Here is a 24,538-nt window from a genome sequence, read left to right as displayed (position 1 = left end):
TCTGGCCGTCCCGTCTCACTTTCACCCCTGCCTCAGTGCGCTGGTGCGAGACAATAAATAACTGTTCGCCAATTGCTACTTCTCCCAATTGGAAGTACATGACACCAGTCCAGCGCACCACAGTAGTAGGCTAACTGGTGATATAAAACATATAAACGAATTTTAGAAGACAGTCCTACAAGCAAGCAATCTCTCTGTGAGATGAAGTCGCTGATCCCATGGCCATGTCGACAACTGTTACCCAGTGTTTATTTGTGCCGACGGCTGACTCGTCGACATTATATGAGGTCACGTTCAACATCAATACCGTTTTTGAGGCCGGTTGCTTCACACTGCGGCTCACCGGTCTCGAGGTCGCACAATGCAGTCTCGAGACTACCTCTTGAGGTGGTTTCGAGGCTATCCGTTTCTGAGGAAGACCGCACGCTTCACACTGTCAAAACCGGTTTAAACATCTGCCAAGTAGCCTCGAGACCGGTCTCGAGACCGCAGTGTGAATCCGCCCTCAGTGTGTACAAATGGAACCAAATGGACCCTTACAGGTCTGTAACTCAGTGTGTACAAATGGAACCAAATGGACCCTTACAGGTCTGTAACTCAGTGTGTACAAATGGAACCAAATGGACCCTTACAGGTCTGTAACTCAGTGTGTACAAATGGAACCAAATGGACCCTTACAGGTCTGTAACTCAGTGTGTACAAATGGAACCAAATGGACCCTTACAGGTCTGTAACTCAGTGTGTACAAATGGAACCAAATGGACCCTTACAGGTCTGTAACTCAGTGTGTACAAATGGAACCAAATGGACCCTTACAGGTCTGTAACTCAGTGTGTACAAATGGAACCAAATGGACCCTTACAGGTCTGTAACTCAGTGTGTACAAATGGAACCAAATGGACCCTTAAGGTCCAGAGTTATGCTGGTCCTTGAAATTAAAAGGTTTAAGGTCAACCGGTATTGTAATTGTATAGCAGACGCGTAGTCAACACACCAGCTCTTGCCCTGACAGTGATAAAAGAAAAAACAGTCGAACCCTAGTTTTGGGTTCCAAGATGGGCCAAACGGGGCCAAGAAGAACCACAACAGGCCACAGACTTTCCTAACAGACAGGCCAACCTGCGTTAATGAGTAACGAGACGGAGTTGTTATGTCCGACAAGACGGATTCACAGAAAGAGAAATTACAGAGAAAAAAAAAAGGAGATTACTTTAGTGAGATGATGATTAAACAGATCGTTAGTAACTGGGACAGACAGCTGCTGCCAATCAGCTGCACTCAACACGGTAACAAAGCAGCACTGAAACGTCTACTGAAACTCAACGGCCTCCCAGATTCACTGCAGAAGAGAACAGATCTTACTGTGTGTGTGTGTGTGTGTGTGTGTGTGTGTGTGTGTGTGTGTGTGTGTGTGTGTGTGCGCGCGCGCGCGCGCAGTGGTTCTCAAACTTTCACATTTCAAGATCTCCCCTTAACTCTGACCAGGGTTCCCACACATTTTTACCAATTAGTTTCCAAAACCTTTCCAGAATATTTAACCCAATTTCCAGGACTATATAACAATAATTCAGCTCAATAACAGGTCGCTTACTCCTATGCGCAATGCCCAAAGACAGGCAGTGTATGCCAGTGGTTCTCACTCAACCTTTTCAGGCCGTGGCCCCCGAAATAATCATATTTTAACTGGGGACCCCCACCCTAACAAGCACTACGGGTTGAGGAATTTTGTATAACACGGTTCTATTGTGAAAATAGCAGATATACATGCTCACAACGCCGTGAGCATGTAGATCGGCTATTTTCACAATTTCTGCCTCTAATATTTGACAATTTGGCCCATGTTTAATTTGTCATTTCAAAGGTATTAACAAAATCAATAACCAAAGACAATGCATAGCTATTTTTTCCAGGACCTTCCAGGACCCTTGATCAATTCCAAAACTTTTCCGGTACTGGAAAAATATTTTTCTAATTTCAAAATATTTCCAGGAATTTCATGACCGTGGGAACCCTGTCTGACAGCGTACAAATGGAACGAAATGGACCCATCAGGGTCTATTTGGTTCCATTTGTACACTGTTAAGAGTTACAGACTTGTATGGGTCAATGTAGACCCCCAACAAGGAACCCACAAAGTCCCTAGAATCCACTTTGAGAACCTCTATGTTAGAGCCTGTGGTTTTGACCCATATTTGATGCACAAGTAAATAGTAAATACCGGTATACATAAAAATACACACAATGATCTGAACTTTATTTTCATTAAACCACCTCTATCGTCTAATAGATCTATAGCTTGCAGATGGGCCATTTTTCAATCGTTTTGGAAAGCCTTTCTAAATGGGGACGGCAGGCCGAAAGTGGTTAAAAAGTCTGTCTACGTCATTTTAATTTCAGACACCGACGTCGTCAACAAAGTCAAAATAATGGCCGATATTTCACTCTGGCTCTTGTGTGGGCGTGCGTGCACGTGTGTGTGTGTGTGTGTGTGTGTGTGTGTGTGGCCGTGCGTGTACAACTGAACCCAGACCAGCTACATTACGGTCCCAGTTCAGGATTGTATCCGTGTGCAAAAAAACTAACTGGACCTGGTTGAAGACGACTAATTAATGACTTGAGAACCCTCTTTAGTGACTCACTCACCGAAGGTCACCTGGAAAGTAGTCTCGCGAGGCCAGACTGTTGCCTCCGCGATTTGGGCAAATGCTCCCGGCATACAGTCTGGCAAACGGAAATAGAAACGATGAGCGCGAGATAAAGCGGATGTGACGCAACCGCTCCCTTGGTGCAGTAGCAATAACATGTCCTACTGGAAGCGTTATGTCTCCTTTCAATATTTCTGGGGCCGTTATTTCGTCTTTCTCTGGTGTTATTGGTGTTACCTCCATGATGTTTTCAAACGTTTTCTATACACCCATAACAAGAATAGGCCGCTCGTATGACTTTGTCTGAGCTATTGTGTTTTTGTTATGTTTCCAATGGGACTACAGTTCAGTGCAGCACTGGCTACTTCCGATACTCACCGTTCGGGAGCTGCCGTTCCAGACTCTATAAAGCATTCGGAGATTGTGGAATAGTTGTCTGGCTACGCGAGACTACCCCGAAAGTAATGACAGGGTGGGGCTGGGGGTGAGGGTCCCCAGGATGGGTGGGCCTGGGGGTCCCCAGGATGTGTGGGCCTGGGGGTCCCCAGGATGTGTGGGCCTGGGGGTCCCCAGGATGAGAACCATAAAAGTGTTAAAACGTGTTAGGTGTCTTCCATGTTTAAATGGTGTAGAGGCAGAGGTTCTCAAAGTGGGGTCCGGGGACCGTCTAGGTTGCTTGAGGGGGTTCCAATGGACCCTTTCAGCAGGGGTTTTCAAAGTGCGTGACGGGGCACCCTGGGGTGCCGTGATGGCAGTCCACGGGTGCCGCGAGATCATTTGATAATATTTGGAATTCATCAATATCACTACATCAATATCACTTCACTATGCTTAGTAAAACAGACCTGATTTGCACTGTACTTGATGAGTTCTTTTTCCATCTATGACAACTCTCTTCACCAAAAATAGCCGATCTACAAGCTCACAACGCGTCACAACGTAGATTGGCTATTGTAGAACCGTCCCCCCAGAATAGGGATGCTGGGGTTCAAGTGGTTAAACGTCAAGTATAACGTTATTTTCAGTCAGTTTCGATGGAAACGGACATTTCTCCAATAGGATGTTAAGATTCTAAAAATTAACAGTGTAATTCAGGGGTGCCGTGATGAAAAAGTTATTTACAGGGTTGTCCTGAGTCAAAACAGTTTGAAAACCCCTGCCTTACAGGTCTGTATGATAGATTATGTGAGAGTGTGTACAAATGTACACATGTTGTACACACATGTTATGGGGGGGGGGGGGCACCACTGTGAGAACCACTGATGATGAGAGGTGGGGGGAGGGAAAGAGAGAGAGAGGGGTTGGGGGAGAGTTTTCTCTGATGTCAAAAACACTGCGTCCCAGAATGTATTTTCTTCTTCTTCTGCCGTTCATCAAACCTCCTGACGTCTGTCCGTCCAGCCATCTGTAGACAGACAGACAGACGGAGGGATGCTGGGAGGGAAGCCGTCTGTCTGCTTGGAGGAGACAGACAGTTAACTGTCTCCTTTCAGAACGCCAAGGCAACTCTGCAGCAACTGAAGATTCCCCTGGACACACACAATGCATTCAGGTTAGTTTTATGTTCGTTTTCATTTCCTAAGACACCCTGGGCAAAGTGTCCTAGACCAGTGGCTCCCAAACCTTTTAGCTCGGGACCCAACAGGGAGATTAGACGTTTGATTATTTTAAATTAAATTACTTAGAACATCGTGATTGATCATCATTGAGTAGTGATGCGCGGAAGTGGGGATTGAACCCGGGACTCCCACTCGCCAGTCCAACGCACAACCAGTCGTGCTAATAGGGCTGAGCCCGATTTTTTTTATCCATGAAAATGAATTCATGACATTTTTGGGGATTTTTTTTTTTTTTTTTTTTAATCTTTTGAAATAATAATTAAAAACAAAATGTAGGATATAAAAAATTAAGTTATACTGCGTAAGTTGCTCAACAACTGGTCATTAGCGGTATTGCAGGTATTTTACAGAAAACCGTGGTCACGTCTGCTTTTTTCGGCTGTTTTTCACCCGGGGCTGCCACGGACCACCGCCCCGGTGGTCCGCGGCCTCCTGCGCCTCGCCGAGACGCATCCGTAGAGGGGTCTCGCGTCCCACTACGACCAGATGTTCGGGAGTTACGGTCCCCTACACCAAGGTAAATGCTGTTGTTACGATGAGGCAAGCTACTTCCTGAGAAGATGGCAAGATGCACTGTGATTGGCCGGTAGTGTATGATCCGCGCTGGGATTGGCCGGTAGTGTATGATCCGGGAGACAACGTATACGGAAGGATGCAGATGACGTCATTTTGCCGCGAAATCCGGTCCCCGGCCAGGCTCATAGAAAACATATTTTGAGAAGCCTTTCGGGGCTGAAATTAACGGAGTGGGTGATTTAATAGTTTAGCGATTTAAATGTAAGATTTGTTTAATTGAAAAAGTTACACAGTATAACTTTAAGGGACCAATACAAATGTGTCAGCGACCCACAAATGGGTCCGGACCCAGTGTTTGGGAAATAGTGTCCTAGACTCTTTTAACACCCCCTAGCACTCACCACCTCACCCCCTAGAACTCACCTCTTAAGACTCCACCTCACCCCCTAGCACTCCTCATTCCTTGTGTCACTATAATAGTCCATTGTTTCTCAACCTTTTTTCTGCATGGGCACACTTTTCATGTCCCAAGAATCCATGGGCACACCAACATAATACGGGGGAGTAAATATCGTCACTGTCAGGAAATCTCCAAGTTTCAAATTTGTAAGTTTCTTCATAAAGCAAAGCCCTGCTTCATCATACAAGGCTGTCGCACAACAGTAGTGAAAACAGCAGATCTACCAAAGGTCCCCAAGCAACCTTAGGTATGGGTGCAACCTTAGGTATGGGTGCCAACATTGGCACAGGGGAGGGTGATCACTGGTACACTGGCACAAGTGTGTGAAAGAGAGGACTTTTTTCTACACAATGAACACATTGAGTGCCTAAGGTGTCCAGGCACATCTTAGCATTTCCAAACCTGGAGTTCCATGGGATCTTATTCGTATAGTGGTTCGAATATGTGAACATTCTGTGAATGCCCTAGTGGAGAACAGTGTTGTGTACCTTGGCGTGTTTGAGTTCTAACTCGGCCAGCTCCACCAGATTCTTTCTGAAAGCTGCCACTCGCCTCGTCTTGAAATCGATGAGTTCTGAGAACACAAAAACACACAGACATTTTTATTTCATAATAACGTGGACCGACTTACCAGGATACCAATTTTATCCAATCAGGAGATAAAACTCATACCTACATGATGTAGGATAAACAATAGGAAGTGATGAAACAAAAGAAAATGAGCAGACACATTTTGAACCGTAACACTAAACAATTGAAGCCAGGCTCTCTAAGATACAATGACTAATCGACACAGACAGGGGCGTCACAAGGGGTAGGAAAGTGGGACTGAGTTACCAGGGCCCAAGGTGGAGGGGCCCTAGTAACTTTAGCTATTGAAAAATAGCAGATATACAAGCTCACAGCGCGGCACCGAGTGCCGCGCTGCGAGCTTGTAGATCTGCTATTTTTGAAAAGTCGTGAAAATGTGCGCAAATCTTTGAATATATGTATTTTTTGAAGTGAAGATTTGTAACTCAAATTTTGCTTCTGGGGGGGGGTCCCTGGAACTAAATATTTTGAGATAGGGGGGGGGGGGGGGGTCCTTCACATGAAAAAGTTTGAGCACCACTGACATGGAAACATAGGTTTCTTGGCACACATTTTCACGATTTTTCAAAAATAGCAGATCTACAAGCTCGCAGCGCGGCACTCGGTGCCGCGCTGTGAGCTTGTATATCTGCTATTTTTCAATAGTTAACATTCATGGGGGGCCCGCAGTGAATCCTTGTACCCAGGGCCCAGAATTTGGTGTGACGTCCCTGGACACAGACGTGCAGAGACAGACAGACAGACAGACTGACAGACAGACAGACAGACAGACAGACAGACAGACAGACAGACAGACTGACAGACAGACAGACAGACAGACAGAATATACAGTACCTTGCTTGGCCGACTCGGAGATCTTTTCAAACTTGTGGCAGCAGATCTGCTGAGTGTTTTCCGCCTGAAGGACGTCTTTATTCTTGGCCCTGGCTTTATCCAGGGCCTTGTTGGCGTTCTCATAGTCCACCAAGGCACGGCCACGCCTGTACAACAGGTCCTGGAACACACACACACACACACACACGACAGGGACAGATTGAGACGTTTAGACCTGACAACCCCATTCTATAAATACAACGTCTCCTAAAGAGTTTTCTGGAAAGCCTGTGTTTCTATATATTAGTGGATCTCAAACCTTTTAACCCATTCTGTGCCCCAGAAAATGTCCAGAGTGCCTCTCGCTGGCTCCATTAACGGCCTGTCTCTTATTTTGAAGGCCAGAAGTCCATAGCGTTAACACTTCCGGTCTGACGTCATCGCGTCATGACGTCATGACGCTCGTCGTCCACGTGGTGTTGGGTAATGGCGGAACGGAGCTTTTCAACATGTGTTTTATTAGCGAGCATCTATTGCCATCCTCCCACTTGAAAGTGTTGTTTGGAGATTAAAGATGAGATTCCCCGTCTGCCTCAATGTTATGGGATTACTATTTTGTGCTCGTGGATCCGTGATGATGAGAAATCAGCGACGGAGATCGGCTCGGAACCTTCCGCCATTGTACCCGGTAGGATAACCACCGTTACAGTAATATATTACTTTTCGCGAGTATACTCGGGATCGGCACTCAGGGTACTCGAGTACTTTTCACGAGTATTCTCGGGAATGGCACTAAATCGGTTAAAATCAAATGACCCCCAGATATGTATTTGGCAGCGGATCAGCAACTTGCATTGAAAAGAATAGCTCTATTTATATATTACCTCTATGGTTCTAAAGAATAGCTCTATTTATATATTACCTCTATGGTTCTAAACACTGCCTGAAGCAGCCTTCCTTCCACAAGATCTAACTTTAATAATATAATAATCAAAACTGGACAATTTCTCTTTCCTCATTCCATGGCATCCATGTGCATCTTTTGAGACCACCAATTATAGCCGGGTGGGATCGATGTAACATACTGATATAACATACGGATATAACATACTGGTCTTAAACCCACGTGTTGTTGCCATGTATGGCCTACTTGACAGTAAGAAGTGTGAGACGGTGTAGGAGAGACAGACAGTAGGAGAGACAGAAAAAGTCAGCTGAGAGGGAGACAGTGTAGGAGAGACAGACAGTAGGACAGCTGAGAGGGAGACAGTGTAGGAGAGACAGACAGTAGGACAGCTGAGAGGGAGACAGTGTAGGAGAGACAGACAGTAGGACAGCTGAGAGGGAGACAGTGTAGGAGAGACAGACAGTAGGACAGCTGAGAGGGAGACAGTGTAGGAGAGACAGACAGTAGGACAGCTGAGAGGGAGACAGTGTAGGAGAGACAGACAGTAGGACAGCTGAGAGGGAGACAGTGTAGGAGAGACAGACAGTAGGACAGCTGAGAGGGAGACAGTGTAGGAGAGACAGACAGTAGGACAGCTGAGAGGGAGACAGTGTAGGAGAGACAGACAGTAGGACAGCTGAGAGGGAGACAGTGTAGGAGAGACAGACAGTAGGACAGCTGAGAGGGAGACAGTGTAGGAGAGACAGACAGTAGGACAGCTGAGAGGGAGACAGTGTAGGAGACAGACAGCGTTACCTTAGCAGCTTGTGACTCTCTTAGGTAATATTTCAGTAAGTCAGCCAGTTTCAGGTCCTCATCTGCTGCAACCCGTGCCTCTATCTTCTACAAATACACACACACACACACACACACACACACACACACACACACACACACACACACACACACACACACACACACACACACACACACACACACACACACACACACACACACACACACACACACACACACACACACACACACACACACACGTGTTAGGTAGCCTAACCAGATAACTGCTTTTTTACTCAATGACATAACCAGTTAATCATTATACTAGTTAAATCCTTAAACATCCATGATCAAAGAAGGATAGTCATTTTGTGTTTTAAAATAAATTCCCAGGCCAGTGTTTAACAAAATATGTGGTTCTCAAATGGGGTATGTGTGCCCCCTAGGGGTAAGCTGAGGAAGTGGACAATAGAAACATTTATTTTGCTGAAATATCATTGATTAACTTTGTGTGAATCTGCTGATCTTGAGTCAATCAAAAAAAGAAAAAAGAAAAAAAAAGAAACTTGAATAGAACAGCCGTCATTGAACAGAAAGCAGTACTTATGTGAACATTATTTGAACATCAAAACAGGGCCTTAATGAACTGTTAAAGCTCACTTTAGAGCTTGAAATATCAGCCCGAGCCCGACTGGTCCCGACGGGTCGGCACGGTGCGGGCTGGGCCTGGCTCAATTTGTCACGTATATGTTTGGGTTGGGTCGGGCTTTTATAATACGGTAGGTAAGCGCAGCGCTGTATCACGTACATATTTAGGCCCGATTAAAGCTGTAGCTCACTCCACTTCTTGTTTGTAATGTTCAATCTATGCAAAGCTGGGTTATCCTTCATTCATAGCACCATATCGTCGCTGTCGGGCGGAAACCTCGTATTTCCAAGTTTCAAATTTGTATATTCTTTTGCAAAGCAAAGCCCTGCTTCATCGTACAAGGCCGTCGCACAAAAGTAGTGAAAACAGCCGATCTACAAGCACACAACGCCTCGCGGTGCGAGGCGTTGTGTGCTTGTAGATCGGCTGTTTTCACTAGTTTAAATCATTTTTAAAATGAAAAATGCAAAACGAACGGTTTTGGACATGCAAGGTTTTCAGCCAACAACGACGATATGCTAGCTATGGTTTTCTCTTGCAGTTTATTAAGCACAATCTTGTAGTCGGCTTAAGGGGAAAACTTTGATTCAGAAATCAGACAAAGGGGATACCGGTACTTTTTTTTCATGGAATTACAGAAAATGACAAACTTTTCCACAATATTCAAATCTTTTGACACACAGCTGTACAAGCTCACAACATGTCGCACAGCGATGCGTTGTGAGTTTATAAAGCTTTTTTTTTTAAATACAACTAACAAATACGTACCCTTGTTTTTTCAAACAGCTCCGAGACCTTCAGAAAAAACCTGAAAAACACACAGGCTTCTATTCATTATTCATATAATAATAAATATTCAACTGTTCATTGCCAACAGAACTTACGGTTGATTTGGAATTTGTTTTGGTGTGCAACAATCATCTATATAATCACTTTTATTGATCATTAAAAAAAAGGTAAAAAAGTTTTAATAAAATAAAAAAATAAATAAAAAAAACAACACAGCAGATCTATAATCTACAAGCTTGTAGATCAGCAATTCTAATTGCATGAGTAATAGATAGAATAATCGCTAATGAGATAATAGAGCGCTTAAGACCTAGAAATATATCGTTATTATTTTAAACCTCCATGATACGATTATTGTTTTTTTATCACGATAAACGATAACGATTATTGTCTCATCCCTAACTATTAGTAGTAGTAATGTAATAAGTACATACTAACTATTAGCAGTAGTAGTGTAATAAGTACATACTAACTATTAGCAGTAGTGGTGTAATAAGTACATACTAACTATTAGTAGTAGTAATGTAATAAGTACATACTAACTATTAGCAGTAGTGGTGTAATAAGTACATACTAACTATTAGTAGTAGTAATGTAATAAGTACATACTAACTATTAGCAGTAGTGGTGTAATAAGTACATACTAACTATTAGTAGTAGTAATGTAATAAGTACATACTAACTATTAGCAGTAGTGGTGTAATAAGTACATACTAACTATTAGTAGTAGTGGTGTAATAAGTACATACTAACTATTAGCAGTAGTAGTGTAATAAGTACATACTAACTATTAGCAGTAGTGGTGTAATAAGTACATACTAACTATTAGTAGTAGTAGTGTAATAAGTACATACTAACTATTAGCAGTAGTAGTGTAATAAGTACATACTAACTATTAGCAGTAGTGGTGTAATAAGTACATACTAACTATTAGTAGTAGTAATGTAATAAGTACATACTAACTATTAGCAGTAGTGGTGTAATAAGTACATACTAACTATTAGTAGTAGTGGTGTAATAAGTACATACTAACTATTAGCAGTAGTAGTGTAATAAGTACATACTAACTATTAGCAGTAGTGGTGTAATAAGTACATACTAACTATTAGCAGTAGTAGTGTAATAAGTACATACTAACTATTAGCAGTAGTGGTGTAATAAGTACATACTTGCAGACGTCAGTATTGTCTTGTGTTCCTAAGCTGTAGAGCGTGGAAGCGATTCTATTGATGTCATCTGCAGCATCTGAGACAAAGAAAAAACAAAAACAATCTGAATCACATTCAGTTCACATTATTATCACATATGGTGCCAACCCCGAGTTTCCCGAGTTTGTATTGGTACCACCGCTGTGCCAACCCCAAGTTTCCCGAGTTTGGGCCGTTTTTGAAGATTTCTTTTTTTGTTTAACCCCCATACCAACCCATTCTTTCAAACATGGCAGCCATGTTTGTTTACATCTGAAGAAAACATAATGGCTGATAAATCATGAATGCCTGAACGGATTTCAAAGCGGATTTTTTTGTTTGAAAGCTGTGAACAGTGGGCACACACGTGGTGCATCATCTAGGTATGGGCGTGCACGATTCGTGCACTATAAATTACATGGAAGTCTATGGAGACCATGGCATCGCGGGACATTGAAGAGAAAAAATCATGGCACCAAAAAAGTTATAATTATCATCATTATAATTAACCGGGAACGCAAAATGCGTTTTTACCTTTCAGGCCCGTAACGCAAAATGCTGTTTATCCTTTCAGACCATGCACGTGACGTGCATGTGACATCATGAATTTAGAGGGCCACCACTTCAAAAATCCATATCACACCACTGGCCAGGATTCAAACCCCAACATTTCTCCTAGCTTCAGGCAATACCTCTCGTCAACCAGTAGGTGTCCTACTCTAGGGGAATGTATCATGTCTAAATAGAAGGGAAGGCATTTTCAAAACTTCTAAAAAGCTCAAAACACACGTGACACATTGTGAACTTGTAGAGAGGTTATTTTAGCTGCTTTTGCGCAAGACTCTTTCAACAAAGTATAAAATAGGGCATACATGTGAGGAAAAACTAAATAAACTAAAAGATCAGATATAGAATGTGGAATGCCTGTGTGGTGCTTGGCTATGACGCAGTGACCGACCCACTGACTGCAAGAGAAATGGAGAGGAGAGAGATGGAGAGACTTACTTTTATGGGATCTGATCATCTTATCAGATTTAGCGGAGGCGTCTTTGACTCTGTTGTGATATTCCAACAGGAAGGTCTTCTCGTGTTCGAAGAAGTCATCTACATCCTGAAAGCACACACACAAAAAATCTTCATTATAAAACATTACTATTTTTTATATTATACTGTTTCGACTGATGATAGGTTCTTGGTTTATCCATGATCCTTGATCAGGGGTCTTAAACGTTTTCAGGCCAAGGACCCCTTAGTTGAGAGCAATGAAGCAGGGACCCCCACAACCTTCTCATGGACTTCATTGTTTGACAGCACATCATCAATGTATTTTGGATTCATGTCAATTTGTGTATTCAGATATTTAACCACTTGAACCGTCAATACTTAGGCCTAATAAACTTGACCTTTCACTGTTATGTACACCAAACCTCTTTGCCGAAAATAGCCAATCTACAAGCTCACAACGAGGCATTGTGAGCTTGTAAATTGTAAATTGTATTTTAAAGTCATTCAACCCTTCAAGATAAAGATTAATATAAATGTGTTACCTAGGGATGGAGCCCGAAAACCGGGTCCATTACAAACCCGGTTCTGAATTTATCGAGACCCGGGTATCAATAAGCTTTTGGCTTGTCGAGCCTGTTATCGGGTCATGACGTCACGTCATGGGCCGCTATAAGGGGCCGGGACGGGAGGTTGCGTCATTGATTGCTGTGTTGTTTGCGAGGTGCCGTTGAACAATGGTTATGGTGGAACGCGTGAAACGCTCAAGAGTTTGGTTACATTTTACTGTAAAAGACAAGGGGAGAGCCAAATGCAATATATGCAGCACGGTTGTTTCATGCTCAGGAGGGAACACTTCTACTATGCAGAGGCACTTGTCCTCAGTGCATCACATTAGACCCAAGTGCAATACCTTTGCATGTCTGCGACGAAAAACACCGCCGGTGCCGTCGGCTGTTGCAGAAGCGGGACAACCGTTCTCTTCCACCCAAGGTATGTGGTGCTTGAAAATATTAATAGTTCCATTGATAATAATCCGTTTGGGTTACTCAAATCCCTGCCATAGAGTTATATTTCACTCCATACGAATGAATCTGTGGCGTCGCCAGCGTGATGTTGCCAGCGTGACGTATTCAATGTGCGACTCAGTCTACCGAAAAGAGCAGATCTACAAGCTCACAGCGCTGTGTGAGCAGACTCGTTGTGAGCTTGTAAATTGGGTATATTTTGGTGCGTGACACTGTCGAACTATGACTTATACATTACACTTTTAAAGAGACGGTACACAACATATTTAGTTTCTTCAAATATATCCCAAAAGTAAAAAGGTTACTTTATTTGTCTGTAAGAAAAGTACTGCATTTGAATGGCCTAGTCAAATGTGGTGCAATGGACATTTTGTTGTTGCTTAAAACAAGGAAGAAATAATGGAAAATAAATAAATAAATAAATATGCATTTTCTGTTTATAAAAGAGTGAATAGTACTGTAAAATTATACTATAGCCTATACTACATTTATATTTACGATTATGATTATAAATCATAACTATATAGCCATTTAACATTAACACTTATTGCATTTATAAATGGCTATTTTATAAGATTAAAATATGTCAAACTTTTGTCATCTTCGTTTATTTTTAGATGGTGATCAGCCCAAGCTTTCCCCAGCAAGCAAGACCACAGCTTCTCCTCCATCTCCACCCCCTGGCCCTCAAATGGCACCAAGCCCCTATAATCAGATTCTGGCCTCCAGAAAGATGGCACCAAACAAAGCAGATGAATGCCACAGGGCTGTCACTAAGTTTGTGGTGAAGGGGCTGCATGCCTTTGCCACAGTTGAGTCACCCTGGTTTAGAGAGATGACTAATGCCCTCAATCCACGTTATACCCCTCCCTGCAGGACTGTTCTGTCCAACACCCTAATCCCTGCATGGTATGAAGTAGAACGACAGAATGTCCTAACCGAGCTCGAAAATGTGGCAAAGGTAGCCATTACAAGTGACGGCTGGACGAGCATAGCACAGGACCACTACATCACTGTGACCACACACTATATCAACCAAGGCAAACTTCACCAAAAGGTTCTCCGGACCAAAGCCGTCTACCAGGCACAGACTGGCGATACAGTGGCAGTGGAGATTGGGGATGTGATGGAGGAGTTTGGAATTGCACACAAGGTGTTTGCAATTACAGTGGACAATGCATCCAACATGTCTGTTGCTGTGAAAAAGCTGGACCTCCTCAAAATTGGATGCTTTGCCCACACCCTCAACTTGGCAGCACACAAGGTATACTGCATTCCCACAGTGACCCGGTGGGCAGCAAAACTGAGATCAGTCATTGTGTGGATGAAGAGATCTACTATGGCCAAAACTGTACTGAAAGAAAAGCAGGTGCTCCTCAAACTTCCTCAACACACAATGATTCTGGACGTCAAAACCAGGTGGAACTCTCTGTTCCTGATGGTTGAAAGATTCCTCGAACAGTATCCAGCTCTTCTAGCTGCAGCAATAGACCAACGAATAAGAAGACCAATGGAGAGGGACAAACTGGACAAAGTCACTGATGAGGACTTCTCCAAACCAGAGCAGTTCATCAAGGTATGATTCTATATTCTTCTTTTATTGTGACAACTTTTTTTTACACTGTTTATATTATGTTTTTTATTATTATTATTTCTTTTTTACAATATATTTATTAGATTTTCTTTTTGTTACAGAGAATACAATACATTTAAAATTGATTTCCCCTGTGAGATAATAAAGGTATCATCTATATATCCATCTATCTAAGGTGATGAAGATCCTGTACACCTCTACAGTGTGTGTATCAAGTGAGAAGAGCCCCACCTGCGGTCAGATCCTTCCTATACTCGAGAAACTGAAGGAGCACTTCGCAGTTCTGGAGGAAGACACTTTGTTTGTGTCTGCCATTAAACACAAGATTTGGACGGACCTCTCTGCACGTTACCAGGAGGACCACATCCATGCCTTCCTGGAAGAGGTGACTGCGATGGACCCCAGGTTCAAAGCGAAGAGTGACAGCGACTCCACCTGGGACCGTCTAGAGAAAGCTTGTATAGCAGCCAATGCCACAGGTACTGTACTGCTCTTGTTTTTTAGTTTTTTTTGTTTCTCTTATCTATCTTTTTTTCTTACTTCTATGTAACTTTGTAAATAACTGTATACTGCTGTGCTACAACTGGACAACTGAATTTCCCCCTTGGGATAATAAAGGTATCTATCTATCTATTTATCTATCACAGAGGCAGAGCAGTTCCTAGACCCTGAGGACAGTGACACCACCCAGGAGGAGGCACAGTATGATGGCGATGATGATATTATGGATGACGGCACACTGGTAGAAGAGCATCCTGTGATTGCGGGCACTCCACGACAGCCTAAGAAGAGCGCCTTGGAGGAGCTGTTTGCAGAGGAGGAGCAAGAGCTGCTCACAATCCAGCCAAACAAGGTGACCACGGCTCAGAGTGTTCGCCAAGAGATCATTCTTTATAGAAACCTACCTGCAGTCTCTATGGCAGAAGACCCTGTCCTGTGGTGGTGGGGAAGGAGAGGCACCCTGCCACTACTAGCTGAACTGTCCAACAGCTACCTCTGTGTTCAAGCCTCCTCAACTCCCTCAGAGAGGGTCTTCTCCACTGCTGGGGATACCATCAGCCTGGAGCGATCCAGGCTGATGCCTGACAAGGCAGACATGCTAATCTTTCTTCAGAAAAACACTTAGCACTGTGCTTTTATTAGTAGCACTGTGCTTTTATTAAAAGACTATTTTACAAAAAAAAACATTTATTTTCTTTAACTTTGAGTTTGAAGGAGCAATTTGTTGTACATTTATTGCATGTTGCATGTTGTGGTTAAATGGTGCATGTTGTTGAATATGTTTTATTTTTTATTTTCTTGTTTGATTTTTAAAATGAATGCCCAGAAATGTAATGTATGTAGACCTTTACTGAAGCACAAAGCTCAAGTCACTCACTAGTGGCCAATAAAAGAAAAGCTTCAGAATTTATTGTTGTCTCAAGTCTTTCCCCAAAATATTAGAAAAAGCTCAATAGTAGGCTCGATAAAAGCCCGGCTCGATAAGCATGATCGATAAGGTGCTCATTATCAATAAAAATTAACGAGCTCCATCCCTAGTGTTACCTTCACTCCAGACACCATAACTCCGTCTGCTGACTTGACCACGTTCTTGAAGAAATCCTCCAGCTTCTCCTTCTTGTTTTTCCCTCGAACACTCAGCTGAGAACAGGTCAAAAACATGTCAATAACATCAACACAACAACTGGGGGACTCTGTGGTCAACTGAGTATTAGTGGTCAAGTGGTTAATAAAAAGTTAACACGGCTAGCACGGTTGTATCAGAGGTAACGAGTCTGTTAGCCTGTTCAACCTCTCGCCCTACTTTTTGCCGCCGGTCTCACGCTCACCGCGCTGACCGCTCGGTGGGGCTGTACTGTACTTAACGGTACAAAAGTACAATTTTGAGGTCATTTGCAATACTTTTACAGGAGGGTGAATGGCATGGTATTCGTTTCAGGACAGTGTGCTAGAATCTAAACACAGAGCACCAATGGTTTCTAGTAGTGTGGAAGTGTACTCACGTCCTGATTGTATTCCAGGAACACGTGGAAGTTGAGGTCCTTCCTGAGGACCGGATGAGCAGCGACACGACACAGAAACACCTCATGCATCGCTACCGTCTTCTTAAAGATAGCCAAGTACTCCCTGTAACACACAATGACAGTCATTTCAGTCAGGTCACTCACGAATAGTAACCAATAAAGAATGAACAAATATAGAATCAAGTACCAATATTTATTTATTGTAAACTGTGAGTGCAAGTATACATTGTAATATTTCATCTTGGCATTCAGGCTCTGCAACATCTCTCCCTGCTCAGCACAATTAGAAAGCCATCATTAACCATTAAGAGCAGGGAGAGGTATATATAGAACTAATAGCAGCAATAGTGGTGGTGGGAGCAAACAGCACCTAACAAACGCAAGGGAATCAGGATGAATACAGACTCAGGTGACCTTAAATACCCACCCAATTGGTCACCTGATTGCCACATCAGTGTATGGGTCTTGCACATCACTGAATACACCCATATAGTACCGCACAGGGGGAACTAACCTCTCAGGCTACGTATCATATTTAACATTACTTTGTCTATTGTTTTATGAAATAGCAACTTGTTACTTAAGTAATACCAGTTTAACAGGCTTAAAAACATATCTAGCAGGAAAAGAGACAACAAGAGCGATTTACAACAGAAAGCCAACTAACTATTAGGAGGATAGGTTCAAAATGTAACAATTACATTGTTTCACTTTGAACCGTTGCTTTTAAAACAAGCTTGTAAATAACTGTTCCAACTTGATTCTGTCCCATTTCCCTTTTGTTTAGATCAACGGTGCTGCAGCCGTTCCTTTGAACAGCGTCTCTCGACAAAATAAATGTGTCCGTTGCCCGTTCCATAAAAGCATAGCCTACCCTATCATTTATTCACGGGCTGCTTGAGCAGTGCTGTGTGGCCCAGGCTAGCTTGCTGTGTGCTCATGTTAAGAGCTTCAGCAACAATCAGGGCACCTCTCAACACCGACGTATTGATTTATTTCTGTACACTGCAGCCTGCCAGTCACAACGTGGGACAGCGTCTCAATTTGTGAGACGCCTAAAAAGTGATGGAAATGTGAGACTGTCCCAAGAAAAGGGCTGCCATCCGGTCACCCTAGTCTAAGTGTACTATAAGGTCCTAGTACACCTAAGACAGGCAGCCTCTGTGGATAGCTTTAAAGCACAGCTCCAGACCCGTTTCTTCACTGTTGCTTTTAGCGGATTTTGAAATCCCTGTAATGTTAATTATGTCCGCACGGTTTTGAAAAGGTTTCGTTTTTATGGTACTCCTTATTGATGTTTTAAATGTTTTTAATGTTGTTTTGTGTTTTTATTTTATTTTCTGCTTTATTGTTAATCATGTGTACCTTTTTCTGTTAAGCACTTCATTTCTGCTCTGTAAAGAACTTTGAGCTGCATTTCATGTCATGAAAGGTGTTAGACAAATAAAGTGTAGTATTATTATTATTATTATTAGACCTACCGCACATAAACAGAGCTGCTACCTTTAAATGCATTTTAAAGGCTTTTAAATAGTTTTGAGAAAGAAATGCTGTCTGAAAGTGACTGCAAGGGATTGCTCCTATTTAACTCAAAAAGCTTTATACACCGTAATGTGACATAGCGCAGTTCAACACAAAACTGTACATACTTTCCCCATTTTAAATTTGTATTATTTTGACACTTTCTTTGGCAATGTAAACGTATGTTTTCTCGTGCCAATAAAGCTCTGTTGAATGTAATGTAATTGACAGAGAAATGACTCACGCCTCCAGCTCCTGTTTCATCTTGGTAAACTCCTCCTTGGTCATGGACCCCTCCCCCTCCCCCAGCTTCTGCAGCTTCTCTCTGGAAGCATCAAAGTCAGGCCTGGGAGGGGCAGGCGGGATCTGAACACAGAACACAACACAACACATCTATTAGGACTAGCATTATCTGAACACAACACACAAAACACTCATCACTAACATTATTGGCCCCGGGTGGCACAGTGGTAAAGTCCTGCCCACCAACACAGAAGTTGTGGGTTTAAATCCACCACTGTGCCAACCAGCTTTGTCGGGCGTCTATGAGAACATTTGGAAATCAATTTGAGGATTGATCTTTAATAATAACCAGTCAATACTTAAACCAGTAAGGCTCCCTAAATGGGAGATAAGCAACTGCCCGTCAGGTCAGCAACCTCATGGTGGCGCTAGAAGAGGGCCATGTGAGAAATCAGGGGTGGAGGTTGTGGTTTGCCAGCCAAGGAGTGTGTGTGCAAAGTTTGGCATAGATAGGCGCAACGGTACCTGAGATAAGAGTAGGGCCAAAAGTGTGACGTGACGGACATCCTGACTGACGGAGGGACTGACTGACAGCCAGCCGGTGGAGGTTTTCATTGCAACCCGACGGTTGCAATCAATATCTCTGTATGATTGCATGAGTACTTTACTTGCACATTTATGCCAAATATCTAAATATAACTTATTTTAAATTTCACAGACATCTTGTGTATAGCAAACTAAATACAGTTGCTTCCCCACTCTTACACACTTGCCTGTCAGGCAACCTGAAAGCAAACTCCAATTGCCAGAACGTTTTATTTACTTTCCACGGGCAGGCGGGCAACCGTTAGCATCAACCTCTGTCTAGTGTCTACAATGCTCTACTTTACATTCTGTACACCAAACATGACAACAGGCCCACACTGAAATCTGCACATTACATATATCATTTTGAGTCTGCCACGGCCTACTAGTAGTTGAGGAGTTTGTCACCTGTCCTGAAGTGATTCATCTTTCTTGGAGTTAAAATAACGCATTGAAAACTTACTAAAACTTGGCCCATGGGAAAATAAACCACACATTTTATACAAATATTATATAGTATCTGCAGCCATTGCACATACACAATGAAACTGCGACAGTACAAGAAAATACACCTCACCTAGTCACGGTACTTAAGCTCAGAGTGTGTGAGCGAATGTGTGTGTAAAAGCACTTCTCATGACCTTCTTCTATTAGTGTGTTTAAAATGTATTGGTTTTGTTTTGATATCTGGAATCTGTACAGGTTGTGATGTCTAGCTTTTAACTGGATTGCTGCATTTCCCTTCTGCAAAACAAATGTACCCTTGGGTACAAATAAAGAACATTGAACCTCAAACACAGCAGCACACAACACAATCCAACTAGTAATACAATTATCTACCTCTCAGTAGCTCTGTTGGTACCGCAACCGTACACTATTCTTTAACAGCACAGTCACCAACTGTACAATCAACACATCAAGCTATCACACACAAATCACCAACTACTACAACCCTTAACTATCATAATCACTAGGTAATAGTAATACAACCATTATCTATATATTCTCTATCTATCAAGTCACTAACTAGCCGATCTTCCCACAATTTCATACAAAAAAAAAAACGAATAGCGTCACCTAGCATGACATGGTGAATTTGCGACCTCTCCTTTATCTGTCCTTGCCGAAAATAGCAGAACTACACGCTCAAAACTAGGTGCAGTGCAACACTATGTGAGCTTGTAGAATGGCTATTTTGTTGGCAAAGACATTTGATAGAGTGAAAAAAAGACTTTGTATATTATAAGTACCTTTTACCAATTATAGAGGGTTTAAATGTATAAACGATAATATCGCTTATCGTCCCATCCCTAATTGTCACTCTGTTACCTGCGTCTTCCAGTGCCTTCCTTCTACATAGGATCCATAAGCAGGATCTTTAAAGGAGTAGTTCACCCCCAAAATGACTTTTTTTCCTATTGATTAGTCACGCCATGGAGAGTAGAGTTCAATAATATTTTGGGTTTTTTGTCACTATCCTAAGACAAAAATTTGATTCAAGTAAATTTACCCCCATTGATTCCAGATGGGGACCTGTTTCGAAAAGGGTCCCCATCCGGAACGAATGGGGGTACATTTATTACATTTTTGTCTTAGGAATGCGACAAAAAACTAAAAATATTATTGAACTCTACTCTCCATGGCGTGACTAATCAATAGAAAAAAAGTCATTTTGGGGGGGAACTACTCCTTTAAGGTGATATACTGGATATACAGGGGTTGACACTAAGGTCTCACATGCACTTGCCCGTCGGGCAAGTACAGGTCATGTTCTACTTGCCCAAAGATCATGCCCACTTGCCCGAAAAGTAAATCGTCCATTATAAAATGATCTTTGACTTAGAACTTGTGAACTATGCTCAAAACTGTACTTTTTGGGACATTCAGTGTCTTTTGCAATTGTTTTATAACCATTATCTTTTTTGTACAAAGCAATTCTCTTCTCTGAACCTTTTCTGACCATTCCTTAGACTTAGCCATGTTTCTAACTGCTCTAAACACAGTCAACAAGCTTCTAGTCAGTCCAGATTGCACATCTGATGCAACTATTTAAGCCTTTGATTTATTTATTTCATTCAGTTGTCAGTTTGTGAATTTAGCCAATAAACAAACCAGACTTGCAGAGGGGGGTTGAATAATTTTGAGCACAACCGTATGATTGAATGGTTTCACACTTGTTATATTATAATTGTGTAGCAACAGTAAAAACAGCACATTATAGGTAAACAGTGCTCTTATTTTACATTCCACAGACCAGAAGACACTCGTTCTGGCCACGTTCAGGTATTTATACAGATATCTGGTGTTGTGTTTATAGACGGTTGCCTCCCTTCTCAAACAAGCACTTGCCCGGTTGGGCGACCTGAAAGCAAACTCCACGCACCCCAAAGTTTTATTTACCTGCCGGGGGGCAGGTGGACAAGCCTGTGTGTCAGTGCCTGCATATAAATGTACGCTTGCCATCCCTAGATATGACATGCCTTATCAACACACACATCAGGACCTGGGTCTATTAGGACTTACGATGTAGCCAGCATAGTCTTCATTCTCTATGAAGGAGTCGTGTAGCCAGATGAACTCCTCATGTTGACGGACAACAGAGAACTCATTCTGCTTAAAGTTAGGGAGCGTGCTCTGTAATGACACACACACACACAGACAGACAGACAGACAGACAGACAGACAGACAGACAGACAGACAGACAGACAGACAGACAGACACACACACACACACACAGGAGAAGATTTGTCATGACATCATTTGCCAAAACCTTTCAAAAATAGCGGATCCACAAGCTCCCGTTTCGGCAATTTTGATAGCAGCAAAATAAAATAGGGCTTGTTTTGAGGCGCCCGCTGCCCTAGCGGTCCAGGCGCATACCACATATGCTCTGATGCCTGACATAGTGTCACAGGTTCGAGTCCCGATCCTGACGAACTTTGCTGCATGTCATTAGCCATCTCTCCCCGTTAGCAGATAATAAAGGTTCTAAGCCCCAAAAATATCCTAAAAAGAGAACCAGTGGTCGCAAAATCAGGGTTTCCGGCTTTCCGGTAGCCCATTTTAGCCTGGGCGCCCCGCCCGGGTTAAATGGTCAGCACCTGGCCAAGACGCAGACCGAAAAGCTAAGCATGATCAATTCAATGTCGAGAGCTGCTGCATTACGTCAATCCGTTTATTTAAAATTCAGCATTTTTCCTAGCGTTCAAAAACATTGGTACACGAAAACTCAAACAAAAAGCATCGAACGTCAACACAAGTCGGTCAAATAAGATAGGAGACTATTGTATTGTATTCTATGCCTGTTCGTTTAGGCCCATGTTTTGTGCCTAAGTTATGTTTTTTTTACCTGGTGTAATCGATATGTATAATATTTCATGATGTCTGACTTCTCTCTTTTTTAGGGAAGTTACCCGAACACTGAAGAACTTTGAATTGCAGCCCTGTGTGAAAGGTGCCATACAAACAGTATAAAAGGGTATTTGCGACTGTAGGGAGAATTTACTATCAAACGCGGCAGCTGACCTGTTGTGACATCACATTGTTGACCCATATTTGGCAATGCCCACATATGGACACTCCATATATATGGCCAATACAGAATTTATTTACATAAGCCCCAGTGTCTATAGCTGACCTGCCCAAATATGGAGATCCCTGATGTCATCAATATTACTGAATTTCCCCCTTGGGATAATAAAGGTATCTATGTATTAAAGGTATCTATCTATGCCCATAGCTTGGAATGCCCATATATGGACCTATTGTGTGTCTCATGTGGTCTATAACATAAGACATCTATGATGTCAGACGTTAGTCATATCCATATTTGGGAAAATATTTTGTCCAACTTAAACAACCAACCGCAACTCGAATCACACTTGCACATTAATTCCGTCCTGCCCTTTAGGGCGAGGTCGCTTTTCGCCCTTAGGGCGTCTTATTGGTATTAGTAGTAGTATTATTACCACTACTACCTCCATCTGTCTACAGATCTACTGAGTCGTACCTTGGTGTGAACTGTGAACTTGACTTTGTCCCTCTCGCTCAGAGCATCAGAGATGTCAACCTGGAGCGTCGCATCCGTCTGCAGGTCTACGTTCACTGGCCGTGGCTGGAACACACACACACACACACACACACACACACACACACACACACACACACACACACACACACACACACACACACACACACACACACACACACAATAAGAACCAACATTTTGTGTGGTTCCTGTATATATGTGCAGTTGTTCATAATAATAATACAAGACACACTGACACTCAAAGAGATAAGACGAACCCTGTGTGTGTGTGTGTGTGTGTGTGTGTGTGTGTGTGTGTGTCAGTGTGTGTGTGTGTGTGTGTGTGTGTGTGTGTGTGTGTGTGTGTGCGCGCTTGTGTAAACAAACATGCGAGTGACAGGCATGTGACACACTGCTGATTGGTCGCATAGCCTGCAGATCTGTGAGTTGCTGTCCATTCTTTCCTTCATGTTTTACTAGCTAGTCACTGACACTGATAACACTTGTACGTTAATAAACATTTGTTTTCTAATTTATGTTATTTCTTAGATTTATTTTATTAAATAATGAAATAACTTGGAAAAAATCATTGCATCTTTCTTTAATTCATGAAAATCTTTATAGCTTCTTGGGGATGATTTTTGAAAATTATTTTAAGTAGTATAATAATAAAAAATCGGAAACAAAAAATGGGACCCATATAAATGAGGGTCCGCGACCCAGTGTTTGGGAGCCAGTGTGGGACACAGAGAATGTTTTGCTTTGTCAGCTGAGCCCAATAAACGCTCCAGTCCAGCCTGAGCCGACATGCACTGCACAGTGATCACATCATGCAGCTCCACCAGGGCGGCGGCCTTAATTCATCAGACAAGTTTAACGTTCAAAAGAAAAACTCTTAATAAAGAACAATAAACAAATCACAGTAATGATCAGCATCCTAATGTAAAAAAAAAAAAAGAATCAACTTACTCCTCTGTCTTCCTCGGAGAGGAAGTCAGGGCCGTCATCCAGCCCTTCCTGCTTGGATGTAAACACAAACACAAACACACAAACACGTTAAAACGGGACGCCGTTAGGGCGCGACGCGGCCGGCGGCCCGCCGGGCGACACAGGATGATGTGTGAACGGCCTGTCTGGGACAGCAGAGACAACTGAGAGGACAGAGAAACATAAGATAGATGGATCTGTAGGCAGGGAGAGAGCTGGAGAGAGGAGCACTCACCATCATGGCTGCTGACGGGTGGAGCAGGGCACCAGCGGAAGTCACGTGAGGACGTTGTGTGACGTAACGCGGGAAGTGGCTGTCAGTGGTCGGAAAGTGAAGTGCTCTGATTTGATCTGATTTATATTTATTATTTAGTTTTAGTTTTTTGAGCGGTGCAAACCGCTCCCACGTTTGGCTGAGTGTGTAGGTCTGTGTACCTGCAGTGTGTCCCTCCCTATGTATGCAGTAGCAACAGCTGCAAATACCACTGGTTGACCTCCGTGAAGTTGGCACCCCATATGTTGAATACATATAAAAATGGTGTCATTCTTTAGTGCTGGATTTGTGCTGAATTGTGC

General features: G+C 42.7%; 1 protein-coding gene across 2 annotated transcripts; it reads right to left on the bottom strand.

Annotated features, from left to right (window-relative positions):
* Positions 1-703: 703 nt before the first annotated feature.
* Positions 704-24,210, bottom strand: snx6 (sorting nexin 6). Of its 2 annotated transcripts, none has more exons than XM_080751263.1 (14): positions 24,198-24,210; positions 23,945-23,995; positions 22,958-23,062; positions 21,471-21,581; positions 18,364-18,485; positions 16,578-16,701; positions 16,120-16,215; positions 11,956-12,061; positions 10,933-11,008; positions 9,743-9,782; positions 8,347-8,433; positions 6,666-6,825; positions 5,729-5,814; positions 704-4,174 (listed from the first exon to the last, which is right to left on the bottom strand). In XM_080751263.1, the coding sequence occupies exons 1-14, from the start codon at positions 24,201-24,203 to the stop codon at positions 4,121-4,123; spliced, it is 1,224 nt and encodes a 407-aa protein (XP_080607389.1). In that variant the 5' UTR covers positions 24,204-24,210; the 3' UTR covers positions 704-4,120. The 2 variants fall into 2 exon arrangements, with proteins under 2 accessions (XP_080607389.1, XP_080607390.1); XM_080751264.1 differs by having other exon boundaries at positions 23,945-23,992; positions 24,198-24,208.
* Positions 24,211-24,538: the final 328 nt, after the last annotated feature.

Source organism: Nannobrachium achirus (assembly GCF_963921795.1).
Source record: "Nannobrachium achirus genome assembly, chromosome: 20".
NCBI lineage: Eukaryota > Metazoa > Chordata > Actinopteri > Myctophiformes > Myctophidae > Nannobrachium > Nannobrachium achirus.
Note: the sequence above shows the minus strand (reverse complement) of the source record. Positions and strands in the feature narration are given on the sequence as shown.